This window comes from Poeciliopsis prolifica, unplaced genomic scaffold (genome assembly GCF_027474105.1).
Source record: "Poeciliopsis prolifica strain line A6 unplaced genomic scaffold, Auburn_PproV2 SCAFFOLD022, whole genome shotgun sequence".
Classification (NCBI taxonomy): Eukaryota; Metazoa; Chordata; class Actinopteri; order Cyprinodontiformes; family Poeciliidae; genus Poeciliopsis; species Poeciliopsis prolifica.
The window spans coordinates 857,014-880,663 of record NW_026562397.1 but is presented as its reverse complement, the minus strand read 5'-3'; the positions used below and the strand labels follow the sequence as shown (position 1 = coordinate 880,663).

Below are 23,650 nucleotides of genomic sequence, written 5' to 3'. Positions count from 1 at the left end.
CACAGCTCCCCTCACAAAGGCGGAGACGACTACAACTGAACGGACTAATCTGGACTTGTGTCGTTCAGAAATTCACTTCATTATAATTATATTTTTTATGGAATACTTAAGACCTATAAATGTATAGCAATATTAAAAGTGCAGTTTTAATAATTTCTATTTCATCTGAACTGACTTTACAGCGGCCTAGTTCAAGTTCAAGTTTATTTGTGTTGCAGATTTCAGTTGCAGTCCACTTTAAACCCTAAAATCATAACACAGTAACCAATTATGAAACAAGCTATAAACAATATATTTTATCAAATGCCATCATCAAAATCATTGAGCAAATACATTAAATATATTGATAAGAATTAGCGTCATAAACATAAAAGGTTAACAAACACAACCCCACAGATATGAATATTCTTGCTGGAATTGTTATTACATTGCTGACAAATAAATACTAAAGGAATGACAGGAATAAACTTGAACTAAAATGTGAAGTGGTTAGGATGGGCAGAGCTGGGTAAGAAATTTGAAACAAATTGGTGAAGTTATGAACTGATCCTGAGGCAAGCAATGGAACTTCTTAGCACTCTTTTTTAGTATTATTATCAAAATGACCTCTATGATGTCACTTCTTCTGCTTCATGACAGTTCACATTACGAAAGAATACATTGGAACAGGACAATCTTTGTGTGTGTTGTGTTCAGTTGTACAGAATGGTCAGAGTGAGCCTTCCTCTGGTGTTGCTGTTTTTGAACTATAAATACAACTAGATAAAAACAATTTTCACAATACAGAAAAACGGTATCTGCTATGTGTGTTGGATTCGAAAACCTGATAAATGTGCATGCAAGAAGTTGATTGCAGTAATGAGAAACAGGTGGACTTCTTCCCATGTGGTCAGTTCAGGCTGTGCCTCATCCTGATACCGACAGAATTGATCGGAAACACTTGTGTCTACTGTTGCTTCCCATTTTTCTCCCACTTCACTGACAATATTGTGACTTCCCTGAACAATAGCCAGTAGCTGAGAATCCACAAGTAATAAGAGGGAAAAGAGCCAGTGTTAGATTGATGATGACACATGAGGAAGCTTTTACTTGTTGTTCTTTCTGCTGCCTCTGACTTGTCAAATAGAACTTTGTCAGTATCTCCACCTCCAAAATGAGCCTTAATGGTTGGAATCGTGCTGGAGGGTTGTGTGGATCTCCACCACACATGCACTCTAGGCAAAATTACTCAGCTTTTCCCTCACCTACTCCACTCGTGTGTATTTGTGTGTTTGAGATGCTGTTCTTCGGATCTTCACCTTTCCTGACACTTGTGTGGCCCATCAGTGTCTATGTGAAATGACAGGCCACATCCTGGGGCAGCTGGCAGGAGCTGGCACACTGCAAAAGCGCAGCACAATTCCACACACGCACATGCACACACACGCACATGCACACACACGCACATGCACATACCTCAGGCCATTCTCCAGTCTTGATTCCTAAACACATTTGCTCCAGTTCCTGCTGAGGTGCTGCAGGCAAGGCTGTTGGGGAATAAAGGAGGGGCAGGACGCATGGAGGACTAACTCTTTACACACTATTACCCCTAACAAGCACACACTAGGTTATCTATCACCTCTGAAATATCCACAGTTAAAATCTTCTGGACTGAATGGATTGGTCTGGAACAGGCTGGGATTGCTTAGCATTACTATCTCACATTGACCTGCAGGCATGAAACTGAAAGTTGGAGAAGAGGTTAAGCATTCTGACCCCAGGAACAATAATATCACCTACTGTTAGAAGTACATAGAATATTGATTGGTCCAACTATTGAAGTAAATCCCTCTGTGAGGAAAACATTGTCAAATTCCTGTCTCCTAGTTGAAACATGGGAATCTTGTTGTTCAGCTGCACTTTTTAGTTTGTTTAAATCTGGGCCTCTTGCTAGATACTGTAATTTTGTTTTATAGGTTTTAGATTTACTGACATCAAAATGAAAGAGGAAAATGTTTTGTGCAGGTATATGCATTTTAAGAGAAACTATAAGTCAGCCATTACATATCAGTGTTCAATCCCACCACTTAAAGCTAGTCTGGTAAGACAACTATGATTTGAACATTATTTTGTCACAATCATACAGTGGCCCTGAGGTGCAAACCACTTCAACATTAACAAAACACTCCAACAAAGAACAAAACGGAAAGGATATGACCCAGTTGGAGACCTGAGAGATCGCTGATTGGGCAACAGTGCTTTTGAACCAGAAGGTATCGCGCACACGCGTCGGCCCGTTGTTGCAATACGTTAGATGCTTTTCATGGAGATTAGGCTTTTGCCATACAGAAACTTTCTCGTCTCATCTACATGACTCAGTTCGCTGGAAGGGACGAGACCTTAGCTATGGATCAATTGTGAATTTGTTTTTAGAACCAATGAAATTAATTGTTTTAAATTAAAACATTGTATGGATTAAGCATTTATTTATTTATTTTTATCAATTTAATATTATTATTATTTGATTAATCACTGTTTTGGGGTAGATATCTAAGAATTGAACAGGGCTTTATGAAGCTTATGTCTGATTCATTGCGCTTTTACAAATTTTTGTTCTAGAAATAGAATTTTGTCCCTTGATTCCCAGCTGAGTGGTTTGGCTTTTTGTTTCTGACATAGCAAATGGTGTTTTGTTGAAAAATAAATTTGGACAAGCCAGTATCAAACCTCACACCAGCCAGCATTAAACAGCTATAAAATGTAATCAAAGATATTCAACTTCTGCATTCCTATTTCAAATGTGATGCTCCATGGACTCATTTAGCAAATTGTTTTATCTAAAAGATAAGGATCAACAAAAATGATCCTAGTTACATATGTGAGCTTCATAGCCAGAATGGAGAACAGACTGTTTTCTTTTCCACCAAACCATAATATTTGCATTGTGACACAAATAGACACCATCTTCAAATTGTGATTTCATGTCACGCCTGTGTTTGCATTAATAACGTTGTGTAAGCTGAAAAATTTGTCTTCAGATATCACACTGAATTTGCCAAAATTAGTTTCAAATGACCTTAGCCTGGCCCGACAGGATTTAGAGCAGAAGAAAGAGTGAGGCCACAGATGAAAGTGTCTGGGGATCTCAGCTAAATCAAAAACAAATCTCCAGGAGCGTCGGGGTTAACCCCTTTGGCCGTCACAGACTTTGAAGTGCTTGGCAATACAGTTAATTGACAGAGTAGGGATTAGAGAAAGGTGGTAACAATTTAACCCAGGCTGGGAAGGGGCTGAAGGCCAGAGCTTAGCCCTATCAGGTGATGGCAGATGTTTGTGTGCCTCAGGAAAAGTGACAGAAAATTCCTACAGAGAATACTTCCTAACTGACCTGTAATGCTTTGTTTGCCCAAGCCTGATTGCATGGTAATTGTTTGGAAAAGGGGAAGCTGATCGGACAGATGGCAGACTCATATTTAGCTTCACCATCCAGGTAGAATATTTCTGTATTGGGCTTGTTGTCATGGCATTTGGATATTTATTTAGTCCTGTTTGCCTATTCTGGTGTTGCAAAAATCTACCACTTATCAAATTGCTTTGGATCTTCAACACAACATCCCATCCAGTCCTCCTGCTCCCAGGATTGAAATGTCAGATGTTCCTGTGACCAATCAGCAGCTCTTATCTGATCATTTCTTCATCTCAGCCTGTCAGCAGAATTAAATCCACCTGTAGTGTTCACAGGCTAATATTTATTAGCATTCTCTGGTGAGGCTTTTCAGTTTGGTGTCTCAGTGCCAGACAGAGTAAGTGTCATCAAAGATGTATGTGTGGTCAAACATCTGTGTGCATGTTTATCTTTCTTTCACATGGTCAGTGATGGGTGATGCCATTTTCATTTAGCGCTGGCTTTTAGATTTGCTGGTCCTGACCTTAGCTGTCATTCCTGCTTTCTGTTTCTTCTCCTCAGGTAGGATGGGCTGTCTCTGACTTGGAGCTGATTTTGCTTTTCAGGCTAGACTGTTAGCTCAGTCTGCTCCTGAATGCTGACAGGCTGGTGTTCTACCACCTCAGCACTGCATGACAAATCAGCTACTTTGTTTGAGTTTGCTGCTCCAAAAACTTCCTTTTTTATGTGGGCCAAACTAGTCAAGTGGAAATAAAAATGTGAAATAAAAAAAATGTAAATAATATTTTAAAATAAATTATTTCTACTTGCTCAACATGTGTCTGCCCTTTATATCACAAATTCTCAATTATGTTGAATGTTCTCGGTCTAGAAATACTTGACTGTCTTTTTTTTTTCCAACAATTGAAAATTGAGTCACTCCTTTGACTTTTTTAAGCAAAGTTAATCAATGGAAGCACCTGCTTCACTGGAAAGGAAAAAAAAAACATATTTCCTAACATTTTCAATATCAGAAATATTTGGATGCATTGTTTGTCAATGTTTTTTTTTTTCCTTTATTTTTAAAAAAGTATATCTGTCTCCTGTTACTTCTGTTGGGACAAATCTATATCATTGATGAATCATGGTCTGGACTTTTAATGCCCTCTGGACCTTCCTTTGGACACTGCTGGTCTATAAGTTGAAAAGAACAAAGATGTTCAAACCAGAGACATTATGACTCATTTCATGAGCTCAGACCTAAAGACTGAAAAATTACTGTTGACATTTTAATTTTGAGTCTTGTTCACATAGTAACTTCCTCTACATTGAAGAAGTGTTGTCACTGCGGCTTGATGGTGCCTTCTATGGTGCATTCACTGACTGGTAAAAGTGTAGGTCATTGATCATCAATAGTGATGTGATGAACATGTTCCTTTTCCAGGTTTAACATGGAAAAAAAAGATTCTACAAATCAGATCTCAAAAACTAAATGTAGAGATATATTAATTAATATTATCATTGTCTTTTCATTTTATTTTATTCTTTTACGTTTTGTGTTTTGTTTTTTTATATATATATTTTAGGTTAACTGCTTCATATTAATTAATTAAAGGTTACATTTCCATCAGCTCTCCTCAGCTTCAGTCCCTGTCCTCCCTCTGTCCATCCTTCCTCCTCCTATAACCTTTTTTTTTTCTAACACCATTTTCTCTTCCCCTGAATCCTTGCCCCCCGCCCCTCCGGTTCCCCGGTGGGGGTGTTGTTTGTAAAGCATTATAATTTATAACGGAGCAGAGTGGATTTAATTTCAGTGCATGGGGGCTCGCCAGCAGGGCGCCAGCCTGCAATCAGGGGAATCAGCAGCTCACATAGGGCCTGCAAACACACACACACGCACACACACACATACAAAGCGCAGAGCACACCCCCACATAGAGCCCGCTAGAATGGAAAGTATTATCAGTGGCCACAAACGGACAGTGTTTCTCGTCACCCAACTCCCTCCGCATCCCAGCACCTTCTCAGCTTCGCTTTGAGCCGGCTGCAGCTGCTCTCGCTCTCTCTTCTCCTCTCTTGATCTCTGTAATTTCTACGTCTGTGTCTGGCTTACATTATCTGCATCTTCTTGCCCTTCCCTCCGCCCCTCTTCTTACTCATTGTCTCTCATTACCACTCATTACCTATTTGTAGGGGCTTTGAGTCTTTCTCATCATAGAATCTGCTGCCTTCCAGAGACAATGGAAGTTCACCACAAGGTCAGACTCAGCTGTTAGTCCTCCCATGTTCCTGTCCAGTTTTTCTGTTGTCTTTTGGTGTCTCTACCCACCCTTCTCTTTTGCCCTGGGGGGCTTTTTTTTCCCCCTTTTTTTCAAACTCTGCCTATTTGCTAGCTTCAATATCCGCTTCATAAATCTTGTCTCTTTGGCGAACTGTGCCAGACGGTGGGATCATCCTGAAGGTCAGAGAGCAAACGAGAGGAAGAAGAGGAGATGACGATGTTTTTAGTTAGCCATCATGTAGTGTTGTAGGAGATGCAACTATCAGCTGGAAAGTGTTTCTAAACCAGATAGACTTTGTTGGTTTGAGCTCTCTTAAAACCTGAAGCTGGAAACTTATTTTTATTTATTGAAAATGTACACTTGTGGTTGTTCTACACAGTATGTATAGTTATTGCAAAATAATTGTGAATTAAATGCAAAAATTAAAAAAAAATATTGATTTTGAGCTTTATATTTTGAGATTTAAATGTGATCAAAAATATTAAAAGCATACTCAGTGTTGCGTTGATTCTTTCATGCATGTTTCATGACTTAGCACCACCTTTGAGATGCAGCTGCAGTTTCCAAGCTTCCAGCCTCCACCTCACAGAGCAGCTCTCCCCTGCAACGCACCCCTTCAGCTCCTTCAGACCAGCCAGCAGCAATTAGCAAGCCCATGGTGGAACTGATGAGCTCATTATGAAGCTAAATCTCAGTGAAATGCTGGTAAAAATGTTGTTAAAGGGATGTGATGACTTCCAGAACGCAGAGTTTCAGAAGGAGCAAGGATTTTTAAAGAGCCAGAAGCCCTTATATTTCAAAGTCAAATTTTGTATTTATATTTGAAAACTAAGGGTTATCAAATATAAAATAACACCAGCTTCCTGTATATTCCAGGCATAAGGTGGCTGGAATATACAGAATACTGCCCCTTTAATAGTTAAGGAGAAAGAGATATTCACTATCCTAATATAACAAATCTAACTTTTGACAAAAAGCTTAAGGATCAGTACCTAGACACTTTTCCAGTTCAGTCATATTGTTCCCACATGCAGACCCACAGAGGCTATGGCTTGACTGCTGCATCACGAGTGGAGTGGTGCTGCTGCGGGTGGGGGGGAGAGCGTTCTACGGTCAAACAGTGAGTGAAGGTCACTAGAAACAGAGGAGTCCTTGTAGACGCGTTGGACAACATTCCCAGCACTAGACGATGTTTGGCAGAAGTTTCATTTTGGGTTTGTTAAAGAGTTGGTGGATGTAATTTGTGACCATATGTCCCAGTGGTCGATCGTTGGAGTCGGTGTGTATGCGAGCGCCAGATAGCATGCCGTCATGTCACACCTGTATCCTCCACATGACGTTCCTCTTCTGTTCTGTCTGACTGTCACAGCTTTCAGGTTCTTCCTCTAATCTACAGTTGTGTTAATGATCCTAATGAGTATTTTCTTTTATCCATACATGATTAAAATTAGTCCAAATATAAAGACTCAGATAATTGTGTGTAGATAAGAACAATATTATTTATACTTTCTGTCAGATTTAGTCAGAGGATATAAAAAGATATTTTGATTTTGATTAAAAATAATATTATCATTATGAATTGCCCTTAAATCTGATGGAGCATCTATAGAGGGAGCTAAAGATTAGGATGATGGCAGGAAAATCCAGCTGATCCTGTAAGCATTTAAAAGACGCCTGTATTGGCAATGAAGGTTTTTCCTCTAAATACTGAGAAGGGGATGATGTTGTTTTTCACAGAAATTCAAAAAATGGATATATTTTATTTGTCAAAATTGTTTTTCATTTGACATTATTAAACTAATAACTAACAATCATTTGAGTAATTCTGACTGATTCTAATAAAAAAATGCCACATTGTGCAGATTTTTTTATGTGAGCACTTCAGCCTTAGAAATACTTTAAAAGATGCAAAAGAGCAACAAAAAAAACTTTTTCAATTGAGAAAATAAACATTTTATAGCCTCAAATAGAATAACAGCATTCATTTAGTGAACTCCTATCATTTGTAGCAAAGGATGCATCAGCAGCTAAAAATTCTTCTGACTTCAACATTTGAAAAGCTCAACTTTTTCTGCTAACCTTTGCATTAATACAGTGTAGGAATGATCTGTTGATTATTTTTTTCAGTTAGTGAATTAATAATTATATAACAAATGGAGTTTTTGTTTATTTCACATGTAAACGTATTTTGTGTTAATTACTGCTCTGAATGTATTGTGTTTTTCAGCCTTTTGAGTCTACATGCTCAAAAATGACTGAAAAATTATAATTCATCCAATTAATCTTTTCATCCCTAAATCATATCCTAGACTTTGGAGGGCCACCCTTTATTGTTACCCTGTTATGTTTATTCTAAAACCATTTTTCCTATTGCAACAGCTAAATGTAAACTATAGTCCAAGTTCTTCATTCGAGATGTTTGAATAGCGTGAGCTGGCTAGTCTACTGACCCCAGAATGCTCTCATCACCATGATCTAGATTTTCTACAGTGATTTTCTTGCCACTGTCGTTCTTTAGCCCCCTGACCCCTGAGGAAGACCTCTGCATACTTTCACTCCTCCACAATGCAAAGCAGTTAAAGATGAAATGGATTCATTATGACACATGAATAAATCTTACTTCATTTTGCGGGTATTAGTCTGCTGCCTTGCTGCCGTGTTTCATCCTTTGGGAGGCAGCTAGTTTTAATCTGAGGCCTTAGCTGTTGTGTTGTTCTGTTCCTGCTGTTATATTAGGATGATTGGACATCTGTTGTGGGGTTGCTAAGCTGGGAACACTCGTCCAATCTCAATGAGGACATTTGTCAGACACTGCAGGGAACAGCAGGATTGAGTGTGTTGCATACACATTCCATATTTTCCAGTGTGATGAATGTTAGGATGTGAGGAACACAGAGAATATTTATCTATAAATTAGAAACTCGTTATATGAAGTTAGTTTTTTTTCTGATTGTGAACTGTACTTTTAATGTTAGTAATTGCCAAGCAAGACCTTCTTCACCACTTTGAATAATGGATGCTTTGTCTCAGTGCATCTCTTTGAATTTCTTGTCTTAAACCAATTCAAGCAAGGAAGTGTTTTAGAAAAGTTCAGAAGAAACAAGACCAAAGAAGCCGCACACACACAACGTTTGGCATCAGAAAACCACAGTTAGCTCATTAATATTTGCTGGGCATTTTCAGACCACATGAGTTGGACAGGAGGCAGGTCATTTCTCTGCCTGCTACATGCCAGCACAACACAAGTTCACAGGAAGCGCTCATCTGAAACTCTGTAACTTCAGAACGTTCCTGTCAGGAATGCGACCAACTTAGACCTAAAAGTCTGACAACAGGAGCAGGGGCAGACTGCATTTTAACTGATTTTATAGCAAACACATAGTTACTTCCTTTGAAAATGTATTGTGCAAAAGACAATCCTGTTGAACTGAAGCTAATTTAACTTGACTAGGCCAGAGGACTATGGTTGAGTACTTTAATTTGACCAGTCTCTGATTTTTAACACAGCTTCAAACCCAAGTGAAAATGGAAAGTTTTCTTATTGAGCTCAAAAACACACAGAATGTTCTGAATTGCATGTATATGTCTTCTGTTCCTGCTTACTCTCACAGCACTGTGTCATTTTCTTAACATTTCCTGTATCTGAGATTCTGATGATCAAACCTCTTAACTGGGATTCTTACAGCATGCAATACTCTCTGCCCTGTTACTGTCAATAAAACAATACACACTTTCCCTATAGTTAAAACAAAGGCAGTAAATGCCAACACTTGTTTTTTACCTGGAGGCACTGCTGAAGTCTAAGCAGAGTCATGGCTCTCATAATTCGATTTGAAATGATTTTCTGTGACATATGTGGTAAGAAAGCTGAGCCTCTTGGCCACCACAATGCTTCTATCATATTATTTTTGTCGCTGGAGCGAAGTGAACCCACGTGAGTTTCACCGGTCTCATCCCGTCTTTCAAACAAACGAGTTTCTACTGACGACGCCGAGTGTCGCTTGTGCCGAGACTCGCTTCTGTGCCAGAGAACATAAACCTAATGACCTTGGTTGCCACGCCAACTTCTAAAGACACAACGAGTGTGTTTGCGTGTATGTGTGTGTGTGTGTCTCACTAATGGCTATAGAGCTGTAGTTGTTTCATTTAAGTCAGAGTTATGAAGTGTTATGGAGCCTTTTAGACTTTAACCTCCCTGGGCTGCAGTTACAATCTGTATTACAGAGGTTAGAAAGCTTTGCAGCCGCATTGTTGCTCTTTTCCTTCTCACGAGTCCACACACACACACACACACACATAAACACACACACACACGCACACACACCCCCACACACACACACACACTTTGTTCACACACACTTGAATAAAGTTGCTCTAGCCGTGGCCTTACACATGGTCTATCCCCAAATTTAATGAAAAGTCATAATGGGTTCTGTGTGGGACACTCTCCTCTACGATGTGTGTGTGTGTGTGTGTGTGTGTGTGTGTGTGTGGTGTGTGTGTGTGTGTGTGTGTGTGTGTGTGTGTATATGTATACGCAGCCAGGCCAAGAGGGGCTTTGGAGGCAGCAGCGGTTGATTGGAGGGCACATGTGTGATGTGGCTGAGAGATCAAACACACATTCTTCATGAGTGTGGGAGTGGAGGGCGGCACCGGAGCGTTTCTCTACCTCTGATCAGGCCGGGCGCGTTCTTGCTCCGTTACACCAGCAGAGAGACCCAGGCGCTCACAGGAAGACAACAGCTCAAAAGCTGCCTGAATGTTACCTCTCATCCACATGTCGCTGTGCTCTTCCGTATGTGTGTGTGTGCGTATGTGTGCGTATGTGTGTGTGTGTGAATGCGCGTGTGCTTGCATGTGTGGTGGTTTGTGAGCTTGTTGCCCATAATGAGGTCAATCTCCTGCGTGGAGCTAAAACCTCAGTTTGTCTTTATCTCTGCTGCAGAGACAGAGGATTATTCCCATCACTCTCAACAACACTTTCACTCTTAACCCTGCCACACTCATCTTCCACCTCTCCACAGTTATCTTCTTCAGTCTTTTGTCAATGTTTCAGATCTATTAAATCCTATGAAAAGCAGGAATGATATATGTTTCTTTATTTCACATTGGAGTAGAATGTGGACTTTGGTACCTGCTAAGCCTTTTAATTGAGCTTATTTATAAAGAACCAATTCAAAATACTTTGCAGTTTTGTATTTGAAACGCTGAAATACAGAATTGTGTCGCTGAAATATCCTTACAGTAGATAGCAGGGGTCTGCAGGACGCTGCTTGTGGCTCTTTGGCCCTTTCACCATCAAAAACAAATTAAGTTTGTTTTTTTAAACTCAAAGAAATAAATAAAAGTGATTTTAGCTTTTAGCAGCACTTCTGTACCTTTTGATGTAATTTCTGTGTGGAATTTCTACAATAGTACAGCAAGTTATTTTTTTCTCTTCTAAGAGTCACAGAACTCAGTTTGTGAAAATATCTTACTTTGTTTCTTTTTTTTTTGCTTGAATTTCTTACATACATATAAAATGTGTACCTTTTTTATTGCTGTAGACAAATTTTATTTTCGAAGGTGATTTGAATTGAATAGGTTGCTGACTAATTCTAATTTAACTACACACCTGTTATTAATAAAATAAAAAAAAGACATCTCATGTTTATAAAATTGTAATTTATTTCAGGTTTTTGCTAAAGTCTCAAATTAATCTGGTTGGATAAGTGTATTCATGTATTTTATTTATTTAAGGGATTGTATATTACACTTTTGACATCAATGTGAAACGGAAAAAAAATGTTTTAATTGCAATTAAATTTTATAATTTCTCCAAAAGCATCATTGCACATTACATTTCAAGTATTTCTTAGTCTTTCTTCTACTTTATTTTTATACTTTACTGTTTGTTTAAATTACAATTATTGTAATGGGAATTTGTTTGTTAGTAAATGTTTCCGCTTTGTATGAATTATGATTAACCAGATGAAGGTTATTCAAAAAGTCTTTATGGAGATATGCAGCAAGGATTTAATTTTTTTTTAACTTTTTATTTTTTTTTTTCAAAAACAAAACAGAAATGATTTAAAAATCAGTTGATTATTATTAGTATGTTCACAGTATAAATATATCCTTTTAAGTCATAATCTAAGCCAAGTCACCCTTTGTTTTCTCTTCGTTTTGTTCACATGGCTTAAGAAAATGATGAGCAAAAGCTGACAAATAATCTCTCATCTATAATCTCAGTACTGACAAAGAGGATTTGAATAAGATTGGGTTGTGTGTGTTTTCAGCTGTAGCTGAGCGGACATGTGTTCTCAGTAATTCATCATATGTGTGGTCTCTAAGTCCATTAACACAGTAAAGTTGCTTTTCCTTCAGAACTACCTGTTAGCTCTGGATCCAAACTGATCAGGATTGGATCAAAATGAACAAATGAGAGGCCATTCTTCAGACTTTTCTCTTGTATTTTAAAACCAGTGAGTACTGTAGAGCCAACAGCCTAGCTGTCATATGGTAACCATGGACTATCATGCCAGGGATAATGGAGGCCATGATCTGAGGTCCCTGCTCTTCTACTGGTTAAACTGGTTGACTGAATTGGTTTTCTGCTTATCCCCTGCATTGTTTATGTTAATATTTTGCTTGTATTTGTCAACAGGACCATGTGCAACTTTTGTGTTGCATTCCTTGCAGTCTGTTTCACCAGATCTGCTAAAACCCCCCAGCCCCCTGCTCTCTGTTCACTTCACACATGACGTGGCCCACCTTTTCACCCATCTGTCAGAAGTTTTGTGTGTGAATATGCGCGTCTGTGGGTGCTGCGAGCTGTCATGCGAGGCAGCAGCGGTGTTGATCAGCAGGCCAGGCCAGTGGCATATGGCCATGTCCTGGGGTGCTGCGGCATGCGGTAACGCAGCATAGCGAACTGAACAGACAGGAGCTTGTGCACATGTCTGCTTGGATAGTGACGTGCCAATGCTGCATATGCAACTCATCAAGTGAAGTCTTGAGTATTCTCTTTTCCTCTTCCTCTGTTTCCTCCCCGACCAGAGCCCAGATGCATCATTTTACAAAGTGTGGGAGGAATTTTCTGTTTCACATATAATCATCTCTAGGTTTCTGACTTTGGTCACAAAGGCATCAAGATAAGTGACAAATTCATTCCAAAAAGTCCTTTTTGAAATGGGTTAAGACATTACTCTCAATAAGCTAATATTAGACATGGATAATAAAAAAAACAATCAGGTAGCATTGAAGTCAACTATTTAATGACTGACAGTTCTGTTTTCAACTCATTCCCCTCATTGTTTGTTGTTGATGGTTCCCAGTGCCCTCTGTTATATTTTGTTACACTTTCCTGGTACATGATGCAGCAACTCGATAGCAGGAAGGCCGGTTGGAGACTTTAAATCATGTCACCTAATTTAACCATAAAAACAAGCTAATGTTAAACTGAGTTAATATTCTAGAAGCAGAGATTGGCCATTAGTGTTTATGAGGCATAGGTTTCGCTCTTTTCCCCTACATGCAGAATATTAAGATTAAATTGAATGATTCATTACTTTTTCTGTACCTGCTTACTTAGGATCTACTTACTTATTCAGGATCAAAAGGGAGCACAGGCCAATTCTCAACAGGCAGTGGGTACGCAGCGGCCAGGCTGCCAGTCAGTGTGAGTCAGTACAGAATCTTATGGACGTCCACTGCTACACTTTCAGACCTTCATGTAGGATGACCACATGTCGTCCTGCATGCATATGTTTGGGCTGCTGGAAGACACTGGAGTAACGGATGTTTACGGATTTTAACAGATTGTAATTCACACAGCTGGTCACTTGGTGCTGATTCACAAAGATTTTCGACGTCATGCACAGAGTATAATCAATCAGTTGAAAGAAAATCCCACCTGAGAACCATCTCTGACCTGGACTCAATGTGTCTCATTCGCCATGAGCTGACACTGCACTGGAAAATGATGGGTGGGAGGTGCAGCTGAACCACAGCTGCAAAAGTATAGCTCTACTTCTGCAGCAATTGGCATTCCCACTGCCTATCATTGATAATCATGCCGACTGCTAATGACTTCGGTTTGAGAGATGTTTTTGAATTTCAAAACGTTGGCTTTTGTAATTCTAGTATCCAGTGTGGCAGCGATTCATGTCTAAACTCAGACATTTGATCACATACAAGTGGGTTCATTGACTATATTTTTCTGCTATAGGTTCATTTTGGAAGGGTTTAATGAGAAAAAAGTATTGCAATATAGTTTACGCTACACCATCAGTGACTTTGATTATGAAAAGTTACAAGATAATCTTGAAATCCTGCATGAACTGTTACGTGAACTAAGTAACTGCACAATTAAATTATCTGTTCATAGAAGGCAAATTGTAATTCATCCAGTTCACTACATATGTGGTACAAACGTATGTACAACTACAATGTATGTAGTGGTGATTCTTTCGAAGAATTCCCATTTTCCCTGTTTTCAGAAACAGTGTGTGAAAACATCTTCTGATGTGAGACGTGTGCTTACTGGTGATCAATAGTGTTTTCTACTTCCTTTGGTATGTTTTACATAACACCATTGTCCTGTTTTATTTATTTTTTCATGTTAAAAAATTGCTGACCATCTAGGAATGAAATGTTTGTGCTGCATGACTTATCAAGAAAATATTCTGTCACCAAAGAAACATTGTTGGAGTGTGAATTTTATTCTCTCTGCCCAACACAAAGACTTTAACATCTGCTTCTAGGAGATGGATTACTGTAAAAAAGCTCCTTTACAGCCTCCATGCCTCTGCTACATGGAGGCTCACTGTGTTGAGACTGAAGGTCTCATTATTGACTATTAAAACGATTAATTCTCATTGTCCCCTTCTTGGGTTTGGATAAAATATGGAACTCAAGAAAGTCTATTTTCCCTGGAAAAAAGAAGCCCTTCCACTAAAAACTGTTGAAGATGTGAGATCACCCTGTCACTGGAAACACAAAACAAGTTAAGAGGTTTAGTCCAATGCAGACCAATCATAGCGATCTCTGTGACGTTACAGCATGAGCAGCACTGAACTGTTGATGGAACATGTGTTAATGCTTTCACCTACCAACTGACTCCTGTTTTGGGTCAGTGTGACATCTATGATCCCTATAAAACTTGACGAACCTAAATTAAACCCAAAACACAACATCTATTAAACTCTGCTGGGTTCTGTTAATGGTGGATCTATGAGACATTTACCTTCATTTTCTGTTTTTACTGTTAGATTCTTTGGTATCTGCCTTTATACTGATGCTCTACTTTTCAAACAACCACTTTTGCACTTGAGAGCCAATCTAGACTTTTAGGCTCCTCCCAAATCAAATCATTTCCATGTTGTCGACCTTCATGAGTGCCAAGTTAGATTTAAATCAGCTCATTCCTTATGGGTTGGGTAAGTTGGTCCTTTGTTTTTGTCAATAACTGAATGTGATGGGGTTTTCTTTTTGGTTGTTTTTTGCTTTCTGTCTCAACCTCACTATTATGAGCCAGTTTAATTAAATCAAGACATAGGAGCCCTAAAACAAATGCTTTAACCGCATTTTAATTTTCTTTTTTATTGTCACAGAGTGAAATTGTACACAACTTTACAAATAATTAAAATAAACTTTGAGTAGCATAGTGAGTGAAATGTTTAATGTAAGCAGACACAATAATGTCCATGGAAGTTCCAATTCTGATGGATTGTTAAGAGAAAATACATATATCTTTCAAAAATAAATGGAAAATTGTGATTTTCACCTTGTAAAACAGGCAATAACTGTACCAATAGTGAACAAATTTACACATTCAAAATTGATCCCCAGTTGCTTTATTTTATTAGGCTCATGTAGGATTACATGTAGGACAAGATCATCTGCACTATTATATTCAAATCCGAGGGAATATTTGCAGAGTTCTGTATTTGCTGAACTACCATGGTGGTATCACCAAGGTTTAACGGGCTTTATGGTCCAGACTGGAGCCATTCCTTTCATTCCTTGAGGCCTTGTTAAGGTGACATCAGTTAACAAAGTTTTGAACACAATTGGTTTAAGATGATGTTACTCGTCCCATGCCTCCTGTCAGACATGGCCGTTACTCTCTCTCTCTCTCTAACTGCTGTGCTGCAGCTCCTTTCCCAGAGGAGTCTGCTGTCAATGCTCAGGCTAGCTAGCATAACCACAGATGATTGCAGAGACATGATTTTCCTGCACCGGACAATTATTTCTCTGTCATCAGCACGCTGAGCAATCTGTACACATGAGTGATTGACAGCTCTGATTGGTTGTTTCTGCAGATGGAAGTAAGATGAGAGAAGACAGAGCTCGATTTTTTTTTTCACATGCTGTCATGGCGTGGTGACAGTTTTAGCATACTGCAGCTTCAAAGCATGGATTTCCTGGATCAGTGGAGGTAAAATTAAGGCAATGATGATGAGAACTTTTTTCATAGCAGTATTTTTCTCTGTTGTCTTTTTGAAGCTGATTGGCTACGCCTTGCAACATTTTAACAAGGTGAACTGTGTTTTGTGTGGCTTTTAGCTTCTCTGGATCCAAAAATGTGTTTGTTGGCTCTCCTCTGAGACAAACAGAACGCCTGCATGTGTGTGTCTTGCTTTTTCGTCTGATGTTGTTTTCGACTGTTTCCTTCTGATCCTTTTTGTCAGACACACCGTACTTAACACACACATACACATTTACTCCAAGAGCCTCAGAGCCATTGTTTCTCACACAGCAGGGCACAGGGTCGATTGCCAGTTGTGGAGCATTATCAGCCTCCATGTGTTTTGCGCAGACATGCTCTCAGCTGAGGGAGCTGGTTCACGGGCCGGTCATAGGAGCCTTATTTCCTTTTAATTGACTTAAGATGGGCAAACAAGACCTCGGCAAGCACACGGTACCCATTACGCTCACACACAAAGCCAAGATGTACACTAATGAAGCTCACATAGTGACACACATATACAGGCGCAATTGCCCCTGCGTGTGTTAGCTGCTTTACAGTTCCATCAGACTAAATGAGCAGGCTGGATTTTCCCAGTCAGCACTGCTGCCTTCCAACCGCCGGCACTTCTGCCAGAACTCATTCACAGTTGGAATGTTTTTCACTCACCTTGATGCATAATCTCAAACCAGTCTTTGATGCACATTCTTGCCCGGGTCATGATTTGAAAGTGAATGTACATAAAAATGTCCCCTTTTCAAAATGTGCTGCTTCTGCAGCGTCAGAAGCAGATATTGTAGATATTTTAAAAGCTATGGATTCTGAGCTGCTTATACCTACAGCTGTTCTTATCAGATGCCATAGAAAAGGCCAGAATGACTGGAGTTTCCTCCAGCAGTTTGAAACATTAAATAATATGAAGTTGCCCCTCATTCACCTGTTGCTGATACGTGTAGAAATCTTATTTTGCCTTCAGTGACACAAAATGAACGATCTGACTGACTGGAGGCCTGCAGCAGCTTTTGCAGTTTCTCTGATCACTATCCAGTTTGACACTGGACTAAATTCAGGAAGTTGCTTTAAATGTACTTTTATTTGTAATTTTAAAGGAATTAACAACATCTGGAGAGTGTTGGTTGACTCCCCCTAGCTCCATAGGCAGTAACACTGGTGTGAAAATATGCAAAAACGATGTGATGAAACAGATGTGCTTGATGAGCAGCACATGAAGTGTGTTTTGTGTTAAATAATAGCACAATTTAATATGCTGCATAGTTATTATCTAGTTTAACATGCTTATAAAGTTAGAAATAATTTCAGTATGCTGAATTTAAACTTTAACTTAAAGGGAATAGCATTTTTTTTATTCTGTTAGACTCCAATTTGCTCTGGAAGTGCTAGGTCATTTTTTTATTAACCATCTCTCTTCAGCTCAGCTGTCGTCTAGCAGTTAATGAAGGCAGGTTGTGCATTCCCCCTAATGCCTTGTTCACACGGCAAGATTTTCCTGTAGTTTTATCCCAATTTTTATTTTTGATAATCTTCTTTTTTTTATGTTTTATCGGCTTTTGCAGCCTTTATTTATGAGTGATTAGACAGGACAGAGAGGGAAGACACCAGTCCGGGACTTGAACCTGTGACGGCCGCGTCCAGGACTAAAACCTTCACACATGGGTTGTGCTTTACCTCTGTCTCTGTTAAACAGTCTACTATCTATCGCCCTGGCTTTTTTCCTGCTGGCCATACTTGTTTATTCTTAGTTCTTTTTTTTGGTCTCAAGATTTTCTGAGATTTGAGTGAAATTTTAAGGTTTTTTTTGTCTGTCTTGACAACACACACCGAACAACAAAACTTGACTTTTTCATCTTCACACGTGTTCCCTCACAATTTTAAAATCTTCCCATGTGAACCATGCATCACTTGTTCACCTTCTTTCACTAAATATGCATGTGGGGGGCAAAACCATTACTAAACTACCCACACCTCTATACAGCCAGAAGAGACTGAAACCCAACATTTTATGTTTTTATCTCCTGTTTGTCTCCTGCAGGTTATTCCTAAAAACAGAAGCTCCCTGCTCTACCAAAACCATTTCAGTTAATTTTTATTCTTATGTTTATACATCTTCCAAGCATACATCATTACCTATGCATTTCCATCAACCCACCCTGTCTCCCTCACTGCCCAGCCATTGTTTTCTCATTAGTGTGTGTGAGAAGAGGCCAGGCGGTTGGAGGAGGAGGAGGAGAAGAACATGACCAGCTTACGACTTGTTTGTCTCTGTTTGTCTGTCTGACATTTTTCTGCAGGTATGACCCTAAAATTAGTACTTAAAAAAAAGAAAAAAAAAACTTGTCTTTTCTTAAAACAAAAATAGAAGAAAACATATTTTTTACTTCCATCTGATAGTAAACTAACTACTTTAATTTCTGCTTTATTTTAACAAATGGAAGGTTTCAGGTTCTTTCAACCAAAATGGCCTCTTCCTGAGAAACTCATCAGCCTTTAACAGAACAGTGGACTGAGCTGTCTCTTGTCTTGCAGCACAGTTTTTGTTGTTGTTTTTTTGCTTTGAACAAATATTTGCTTTGTAGGCAGATGATACAGCATGCATCCTGATTCCAGCTCAAGATGAGATGGAATAAATGAGCACAGGATGGAGGAAAACATGTTTAAATGTGTTTAAAGGCGGAGGCAGTTCGATTTCCCTAATATATTTGATTTGTGATTTTCAAACTTTTACAAAACCTCGCTTGAAAAAGAAGTGGGATATCAAATTCAAGTTAGAGTTTATGAACAGGTACTCTCACTCTGATTTCTTATTGCACATTCTTAACATTCTGATCAATTAGCTTTTTTTAAAATGTTTTTTTTAATTATTATTTCTCACTAATCCATCATGTCTGAGCAGTAACAGACTGGCACAATAGCAGTCTTTGGTCTTTATAGGAACTTTAGGAGAATTTCTTAAACCTCCTGTCTAATAGCAGGAGGTTTTATTGTGATAGAATGTCAGTGATAAGGAGATACAATCCTCTGGAACTGTGGGATGCTTCAGAAGAAAATATGTAGATTTTAATGGTAGTTTCTTCAGTCAGAAACTACCATCAGGATATATTTTTAATTTGTTCAGAAATTAAAACATAGTTTGTATATCTTTAAATCCTTTTGAGGGAAATAAAAAACTAACATAATTTGTATCATAGTTTTGCAATATGGAATCCTTTTGGTGCATCTGCAGTGTCAACCACAAACACAATTTTGCCTTTTATAGATATACCAACTGCAAAATATAGATATACCAACTGCAAAATATAAATATACCAACTGCAAAATATTTCTGGAGACAGTTCGTCTCAAGTAACAAAAATGAGTGTGACAGAGACTTAACCTAAATGTCCCGTTTACTCTTATTAGACTAATTTTGACTTTAAAATGTGAACTTGATTGTTTTGAGACTATAATTTAAAAAATGATAACAAATGTAATGACTCTTTTCCTTTAAATTTGTAAGGCATTTTTCTCCTGCTTTTTTGTGTGAAGGTAGGACATTGTTGGAAACAGCATATCATTTCCTAAATGTGTGGTTTTGTAATTCAGCTAAATATTTCAGTTCCACTGTCTGAGCCAGCTCTCAGGTTCAATCCCAGCTACACAGGTTAGCATACAGTGATGTTCTGCCCATGTACTGATCCAGTAATGTATACCTATGTACTCACTGGTTAACTGTGTATAGTTGCCATAATGTGTGTATGTATAAAATGAAGTACACTTGTAAATATTGAATGGTTGTTTATTTGTATGGTCTTGTGTTTGATTGATTAGTAAACACTGAAGGTGTACATACTCTATACATGTTTGAGCTGAACTTTGGAATTTTGTTTTGCTTTGATTTGAAGCATGTGACTGCATGCACCCAGCACACGTCTTCAGTTGTACATACTGGAGCATCATGTTGAGCCTGTGTAGTGTGTATGTGGGGGGACAAAGGACAGTTTCAGATTATGTAAGCGTCTGAGTTAACTGTTCAAAACAGGGTAGGTGTGTGCGGGTGTGTGTGCGTGTGTAATTAGTACTAGATATATAGATGATTGAGGATTATTTGTGTTCCCTTGGTTAAGATGAATAAATAAAAACTGATGTAATGGATATATACTGAAAGGTTCATGTGAACAATGAAGTCCATTTTTAATTCCAGACTTTTTTCCATCCTGGAGTTTGAACATTTTGTTTGGCATGCAACTTTCTCATATTGCAGTTCATTTTTTGTACATGGCCTTTGTTATTCCTAATTGCTTCTCTCTAAAATCACAAATGAATCATTTGCAGGTGTTTCTGAACCATCTGTAGGGAATTTAGCAGTGAATAGATTTGTTTGAGCAGAACCGCTTGAATAGTAATGATTGACCATATAGTGTTTTATAACCAAAGGCAGTCCCTACCGGCTCATGGAGATTTTGGGAAATTTAATTTGTAATTAAAAAAAAAAATTCAGAAGCAACTTTATGAATTTTAACTCCATGCCTTTTATGAACCCTCACTTCCATATGAAATAAATCCCTATTTAAATTATTGTTTAGTACATTTAATATGTTTATGATGGATAAAATGTTTCTAATCAGTCACATTTTCATGATTGTTTGGTCTTTTTGAAGCATATTTTTTCAACAGGAATTTTCTCACATGTAACACAATTTTAATGCATAGTTTTTCAAATTAACCGTTGTTAACACAAAGACAATGACTTCAGACACAGTATGCACCCCCTTTATAGCAAACTATCTGCTATAAAGAAAAACTATAATATTGATCCTTCTGTATTGAGAGGGTAAGGTTATCATTTATTCCAGGCCGTAGATTTGGTCTGTCCTAATATTCATCTAAAAAAAAAAAGCTCACAGATCTAAGTGGTTCTCTCACCACAGAAAGCTAAATATTCAAATCTTGTAATGTATTTATCACTTCTAACACTTTTCTCAAATTCTATGGATACAAAAAAACTATAACATGTATGAAGCAAATGTTAATAACTAGCAATGTTTCTGTATGCAGTCGGCTCATTGGGAAATGAACTGCCACATTTACTTAAAACCCTTATTGTTACAACACATCTATACACACTCATTTTGCAGTGTAATTGTATAAGTGGTAGTTGTTTACATTTTACAGCCAGTAAGTGAGCAAGCATCTTATTTACAGTTCAGAAAATGTGATTTACACTACAGGGTGTAAACATTTAAACTGGAATATCCAAATCGTCTCTACAGTAAAGACCACCCAACAGGCAAAGACTTACCAGGTGTAACAATCTCTATTGCAGGGTGAAACTCTGGGCTTACCAGGAGGTTGTAGAATTTGAAGCATTCGGCCATTTTGCTGTGTGCAGTTTGGTGTCCCAATTTAAACCATTACACTCCCCTTTGTAATCAGCCCCAACGATTATAACCTTGCCCCGCGCCTCTGATTACTGTCCGAGTGTATTTTGGACGGATCTGGGAACTCAAAAAGAAAAAGAAAAAACAAAAAACAACTGCTAGTGGTCCCCACAGAACTGCAGGTTCCACAGACATACAGTAACCCCGTCTGTGTGTGTTTATGTGTGGGTTGCTGTTCGTTTGAAGTGCTCATTCCCCCCCAAATTACAGTGCTGCCATAATGAAGTATTACCATGTGATTCCAGAGCAGAGCACTACAAAGAGGAGGAACGAGTCTATATGGGTTCTGGACGCCTGAGGTCAAAGGTCAAGTGAGACGTCCAAGCCAAGAGCTTTAAACCAGCCAAAGTTTCTGGATGGGTGTTCATGTGTGTATTTGTACATGGAGAAAAAGTCAACCCTAAAGTTCTAATTCCTTTTTGTGTGTAACACTGCATTTGCAAAAGCACTTGCATGAGAATTCTTTGTCTTTGTGGATCCGCCATGTGGCTGTGTTAAAGCTCACTTTGAGCTCACACACACTCATTTAGAGGTAGGGGCTGTTTTTGGCTGGGGGCTGTGCAGGCCTCACCTACGGCCTCCTCAACCTGATGAATGTTACATGAGGCTTGGCTGCCTCTTACATAATGCATCAGTGTAAGTATGCCATTGGATTGTGTACATACACCACTGGCACCTTCAGCCACCTTGACTTACCAGCACCTAGTCTCTTGTTCATCCACACATGCAGAAGGATGACTTTATGAGGACAGGAAGACAGAAAATGCTTAATTTTTGTCTTTCACTTCATTCTCTGTGATCTTTTTTCTGGCTTTATGTTTGCATAGCTCTGGTTCTGATGTATTTTGTTTCTTCTTCTGCTGTGGCTGCCTGAGTGAACATCATATTTACCTACAGCCTGGGATATAATCTTTCAAAATGAAAAATAAAATTCTGAAGCATTATTGCCTGTATTTTTGGGATTGTTGTTTTACACAGCAAAAATTTAAATTGTATTGTCTGATTGTGAGAAATGTGAGGAATGTCTCTGCTCTGTATTGTGTACTTTGTAATGCTTCATTTTACAACAATTAGTCCTAAAAGCGGACCACCCACCCATCGTAGTCGTCCGCCTGTGCTGGAGCCACTGTTCCGCCTCTGATAAGTGGCTGTAAAATGTGGCCATCAGCCATCAGTTGACATTTTATTGATTAGATTTTTTTCTTCCAACACCACGTAAAAATACTTGACTCATTTGAGTTCTAGAGTAACCGGTCAACAACAGTGTTTGGGTGATGGTTGTTTAATACAGGGTTTCCATGCGTAATTTAAATGTCTTATGGTGATGTATCAAGAATTAAAGCCTTAAAATATCTTAAAATTATTTTAAGATATTTTGATCAAAAACGACCTTAAATATTTTAATTACAGGTCTTAAATTTTGTTGTGGCAGGACCGTTTGATATAAAATCTGAAAGTCTGAAGCATATTCTATGAAGTAGTTTTTGTTCTTTGTTTTTTGGGTGGAATTTAAAGTCACACTCAGACATTTTAAGTGCAGTTAGGGACTCGAGATGATTGAGGTAATGTTTTTCATGTCCATCATAGTTATGTATACATTTACCTCCACTTGGCTGGACAGTATTTGACTTTGCCTCTGGCTCACCTCTGTTGCCAGTGGTCTGTGCTATTACTACTAGCACTGATCTATGAATGTTACCAGAACTCTGAAGACAGAGGCTTTAAATTACCTATGGTAGAATATTATTTCAACAAATATTATTACTATGGAGGGGACTTTTGTGCTGCCCCTCCCTAATAAATGATGATTATAATAAACCCAAATGTCCAAGATGGAATTCATTGATTCAGGTTTTAGACCAACCTTTTGCTTCCACACCCTACCGGCCTGTCTTTTTTTTTCTAACGCTAAAATTTTGATTAAGTTTTCCAGCAGGACTTGGTACTTGCCCACGCTGCCAATCACCAAGGAGTTAGTTACTTTTTTCTTCAAATTGCAATTTGTTTGACATGTCATTGGTTTGACATTTCATTAATAGAACTCTCAAACCCTGAGTAACCCTCACTAAAGGCAGCCTGGCTCACTACATTGCCTAACGGGGATCCGACATAGGAAGAG

At 38.5% G+C, this 23,650-nt stretch overlaps 1 protein-coding gene across 4 annotated transcripts in view; it reads left to right on the top strand.

Annotated features, from left to right (window-relative positions):
- bcas3 (BCAS3 microtubule associated cell migration factor) overlaps positions 1–23,650 on the top strand; it is a 304,415-nt gene that overhangs the window by 146,463 nt on the left and 134,302 nt on the right. Inside the window, exon 24 of one of the 4 annotated variants that reach the window (XM_055045604.1) lies at positions 18,147–20,261. The exons of the other annotated variants lie outside the window; for them this stretch is intronic. Coding sequence (XP_054901579.1) covers positions 18,147–18,157 — 11 coding nt within the window. The 3' untranslated portion in view covers positions 18,158–20,261. Of the gene's footprint in view, positions 1–18,146; positions 20,262–23,650 lie in introns of those variants that run through there. 4 annotated transcript variants of the gene reach the window in all.